This window comes from Dipodomys ordii, unplaced genomic scaffold, assembly GCF_000151885.1.
Source record: "Dipodomys ordii isolate 6190 unplaced genomic scaffold, Dord_2.0 Scaffold52, whole genome shotgun sequence".
Classification (NCBI taxonomy): Eukaryota; Metazoa; Chordata; class Mammalia; order Rodentia; family Heteromyidae; genus Dipodomys; species Dipodomys ordii.
Window position 1 is genome coordinate 6,504,481 of NW_012267268.1, and position 5,046 is coordinate 6,509,526.

Genomic DNA, 5,046 nt, shown 5'->3' on the forward strand with positions numbered 1-5,046 from the left:
TCCACTTCTGGTTTTTGGGTGGGTTAACTGGAGATAAGAGTCTCATGAACTTTCCTGCCTGGGCTGGTGTTGAACTGTATCCTCAAATCTCAGCCTCCTGAGTAGCTAGGATTACAGGCATGAGCCACTGGTGCATAAAACCTCTAGAATGATTTTAAGACTTTTCCCTTGCCAACGTTTTGAAAATTAGTATTCTCACTACTCAGATAAGGAGATGGGATCCAGTCATGAAGCACTCCTGGTGTTCAGAACTCATGGGGTACCAGTCCCCCTCTGCCCCGACAGTGGTGGGTTCCAAGGATGGCAGTCTGGGGGACATTTCAGGTGTTTGCCCCTTGCCACGGTCATCTGAGATTCTGCAGACACAGCTGGTTTTGTGATGGCAGAGGGGGATGAGCCATGCCAGGAAAGGGCTGCTTCGACGACATCAAGGCCAGAAACGGAATTAAGTTTCATTTATTCTAGGGCAAACTCAAAAGTTTTTTTTTGTTGTTTTCTTTTTTAGCAAATCCTAGCACATTATTAACAAAAAAAAATCTGTACATTTGCCATGATACACTTGGAAGTGAAACAAATAAAGATATAAATACAGATATGGATGTAACATGAAAAAGCCTCCTCCCCCCCGCAAAACAAAACAACAAAACAAAACAAAACACCCAGCTTAGGGGTGTGGGGACCATGCGTGTGAACACAGTGCCAACAAAACTATTCTGGTGGCTGATACTTTTCAGAGCATTTGTTTTCGTTCCCAAACATGGTTAGCAGAGTTCCGGTGGGGTTCTACAACACTCTTACTTGTTGTCCTTTGAAGTGTAATAGTATGCTTCGTCAGGAAAGAGTGACAGGGAAAGAAAAAGATTTGTGAGGCAAAACCAGTTGCATTACCTGAACAGGTGGGTGGTAGCTAGTGGTGAGCCATAGAAAAGACAGACCCAGCCATGAGGCGGCATGGGCCTGCCAAGCACACACAAAGCACTTGAAGAAAGCTGTGGGCCCCCAGGGTCACCACACCTGCAGTGTGGCCCAGCGGTGGCCAGAGAAGAGAGGCAGCAGCCTGAAGGGAAGCAGGTGGAATGACAGTCCCCTGGCCCTGGGGTAGGGAGTCTCAAGGCCCCGCAGGTGGGTGATGGGGAGGCAAACAGTTCTGTAGTGTGGGAGGCGGTGGCAAGGCGAGGCAGCTGTTGGGTGGAAGGCGGTGGTCGGGCAGCTGCCCTCCGTGAGACGCTGGCGGCAGGCGAGGCTCCTCAGTGGGCGCAGTGGGCAGCCAGTTTCAGCTTGAGGCCAAAATATGTGAGGAGTGATGGCATCTCTCTCTAGTCAGGAGATCAAAGTGGCATTCGAGGCTAGCCCTTTATGAATGCTGTGAGGACATCAAGCAATGTTCCAGAAGAGCCTTCCAACCACACTGGGGATCATGGTGGCATTCTGGGAACCAGAGCGCTCCAGGGAAAGGTCTGAGAGAATTCGTAAGTAACCTGGCCAGGACACAATGCTACACACCAGGGGGATGGCCACAGGACTCAGAGCCCCTTTACTCTTGGAGAGTGTAGAACAGAAATCCCATTAATGGACTACTACCAACACAGATAAATAGTATTCATCCTGCAAAGTAAGGCCTGCTTTGCTGTGTTCTGGGCCAAGGTCCCTCAATAATAGCGAACCATTAAAGACACACCCCCCTACAGTTTCCTAGTTGAGCAGCAGGACACTAAGCATGTGTAAGGCACCATCCCAACACTTGGATGTCAGGGGCCTTCATTTTCAGTGTTTATTTCCAAGCCCAGTTATCTGTCCTTCTCTACTTTCCTTGCCCATCTGGAGGGGCAGAGAAGGTGGATGGTGGGATCTGGGGTAAAAGACACATATCTGGTGCCCAGCTCTAGTTTCAGTTTGAGTGTCTGCACTGGAATAGTCCAAAGTAACATCAAAAGAAACCTTTTTCCAGGAATAGTGGCACATACTTGCAATCTAACAGGCAGGAGGCTGAGGCAACTGAGTTTGAAGTCAGCCTGAGCCAAGAACAAGACTTTGTCTGGGGGGGTAGGGGGCTTTTTATTTCTCATGGAAAAAATCAGTTCAATTAGAGGATATCAATTAGAAAAGTAAGTGGCAACAGAAGTCTTCATGATTGCATGAAGAATTGCCATTTTGCATAAGAATTTTATTCAACATTTAACCCAGACTCCAAAACTATAGTTACTTTCTTTGGAGCAATCAGACCCTCAAGAAGTTAAAAGAACCAGAATCTAATAAAAAGAATCTAATAAAAAATCATGATTATATCTTCCTTAATTGGCATGCTTCACCATGCAGGAAGTCATTCGGCTTATAGAATTCAAGATAATGATTTTCATACCTCGTCTCCCTTCACTTTAGTTTGCTCTTAATCCCAAATTAAATAGAAGCCAAAACCAGGAAGGTGAAGTTGCTGTTGCCAGACTAAGAACATTCAATGGCAGCTTAGCAAAGCTAAGGGGAGAGAAAAGAACCTATCTGGGGTCTGGAGACAGTCCCCCCACCCTCCATCACAACTGTACCCCCCACAATCTCAGGAAACAGACCCTTCTCATGTGTGTCATGAAAATGCTATTCCTAAGTAATGCTATATATTACTCTTACATTTGAATCTGGACAGAAACATCTAGAATTCTTTCCAATGGCAGGTCTGGGGTAGGGATCCATTTGTGGAGTATCAGAGGGGGCTGAGAGGAGACTAGGAGCATTCCTGACTACACTGAAGCTGCTCACTCCTGTCTATAAGAAGCAAATTCCATGTGTGTTAGGAGGCCAGCTTCAGGATTGCTCCTGGTTGAATTATAGCATCCTACTTTCAGAAGGTCTCCAAGCACAAGCTAAACAAATACACTTTCTGTGAATGGGCTGGGGAAGGGGTGGGGCGTGGCCTCCTCAGGCCACATATAAGCTAAGAATGGGTAACACAAAGGAATACCTGTCCCATCCCCAAAGCTGTAATTAACCAAAAAAAGAAAAATCAAAAAGCTACTGTCTACCAGGTACAGCTAGAGCGCTCTGCACCCCACACACATGGTCCGTGATCTCAGCAGGCGGTACAAGACGTGTAAGTATGGCTCTTCGTTTCTCACTCCTGTTTCTATGAAGACTGTGACACAGGCCTTGTTTCCATTACATTCAATACCAGTAAGATTCTACACAAAAGCTGGAAGGGACCAAAATACTGATTGTAATAAATATGTGCGGCCTCCTCGCACTGACCGGGCAGTGGATGGGGGGTCTCCAAGGCACCACCGATCACATCGGGTCTGCAGACGCCATGGCGCTGCCACTAGCTGTGTGTGGACACATCGGAGGAGGAGCTGCTGTTGCTGTTGGTAGTCTGGGCCCTCTTTATATATAAATTTAGAAGCTTCATCTGCAGAAAGAAGACAAAAATGAGTGGGGTGGAGGACAAGCAATGGGAGAAAATGAGGGGGACACCACTACCCTGGTGACAACCAGAAACAACTCTGTCCCAGTCCCCTGGCTGGGCTATATGGCACAGTCACTCTGTCACTGCTTGGCAGGGTAATTGCAGTAGCTGGGGCCACAGACAGGGAGGAGGTGAGGCTAGACACAGCATTGCAGAATAACACTACAACACAACACAGGCCTCACAATGGCAGCATCTCTCCCCAACAAAGTGTAGGCAGTGGAGCAGCAACCCTCTGAAGCAAGGTAGAAGTTTGGTGTCCTCATTTGTCTCCCTTACAGGACCTTCCACACACTGTCCCAGCTGTTGGTACCATATTGTATATGTAAAGGGTGGAACACACAGCTATGCTGTGCCATGCTGTGCAAATGGAGTCTGCAGCGAAGGCTACCTAGCTGCCCACTGGAAGCCTGTGGTGGTGTCTTCCTCTTTCTACTGTAGTCCAGTGCTTCACAGAACTCATTCTGCATGCTTATTTTTTTGGGCAGTGCTGGGGAGAGACTCCTGCTCCATGCACATGCCAACCATTCACTCTACTACCTGCTATACAACCAATGCTTCCTTTTTGTTTAGAATCTCAACTATATGCCACAGTGGACAGAGCTATGATGACAATTGTCACTACTCACATGGCCTTAATGCTTAATTAAGCTCAATAGACTGAATGGAGATCTAGAATCAATTCTACCACTAATTAGTTATGTGACACTGGCAAATTATTTTTGGAACCACCAGTAGAATCAAGAGCAATGGTCAGCCTCTGGTGGCTCACACCTATAATCCTAGCTACTCAGGAGGCTGAGATCTGAAGATCGTGGTTCAAAGTCAGCCTAGGCAGGAAAGTCTGTGAGTCACTTACCTCCAATAAACTACTCAGAAAAACCTGAAGTGAAGCTGTTGCTCAAATGTAGAGTGCTAGCCTTGAGCAAAATTGCTCTCAGACAGTGTTCAGGCCCTGAGTTCAAGCTCATGACTGATTAAAAAAAAAAGAGCAATGAAGATGCTTTCAAAGCTCCTTCTGCAATTCCTTGTTCAGAGGATCAACTGCCCCCAAGTTCTATCCAAGCGAGTAGCCCACCCTATCTCTTCCTCAGCTCACTCCTCGTCCTCCTCCTCTTCCATATCCTGCCAGGCCCTGACTGCCCAGCCTAGATTGGCTTCATTTCCCCATTTTATTTTTGAAGAAATTAGAAAAGAAATAATAATTAGCTGGCTCACACCTGTAATCCTAGCTGCTCAGGAGGCTGAGATCTAAGGATTGTGGTTTGAAGCCAGCCTGGGCAGAAAAGCCTGTGAGAGTCTTATGTTTAATAAACTACTCAGAAAAAGCCCAAAGTGGCATGGTGGCTCAAGTGGTAGAACGCCAGCCTTGAGCAAAAAAAGCTCAGAGCCTAGACCTAGAGTTCAAGCCTCAGGAGCAGCAGCTGAGAGAGAAAGAGAGAGAGAGAGAGAGGAATAGAAAAAACAGAAAGAACTAAACCCTAGAATAAAGAAATAGAAAGTAAAAACAATAGAAAATTAATGAACTTGAAAGTTCACTTTTTTAAAAAGGATCAACAAAAATCGACAAATCTTTTTTTTTTTTTTTGTCGGTC

General features: G+C 46.3%; 1 protein-coding gene across 3 annotated transcripts in view; it reads right to left on the reverse strand.

Moving 5' to 3' along the window:
- Positions 1 to 438: 438 nt before the first annotated feature.
- The window catches only part of Clasp1 (cytoplasmic linker associated protein 1), a 280,309-nt gene continuing 275,701 nt past the window's right edge, over positions 439 to 5,046 (reverse strand). For all 3 annotated transcript variants that reach the window (XM_013020693.1, XM_013020692.1, XM_013020694.1), the window contains one exon: positions 439 to 3,394. In XM_013020693.1, the coding sequence (XP_012876147.1) occupies positions 3,308 to 3,394 (87 nt within the window). In that variant the 3' untranslated portion in view covers positions 439 to 3,307. The remainder of the gene's footprint in view (positions 3,395 to 5,046) is intronic.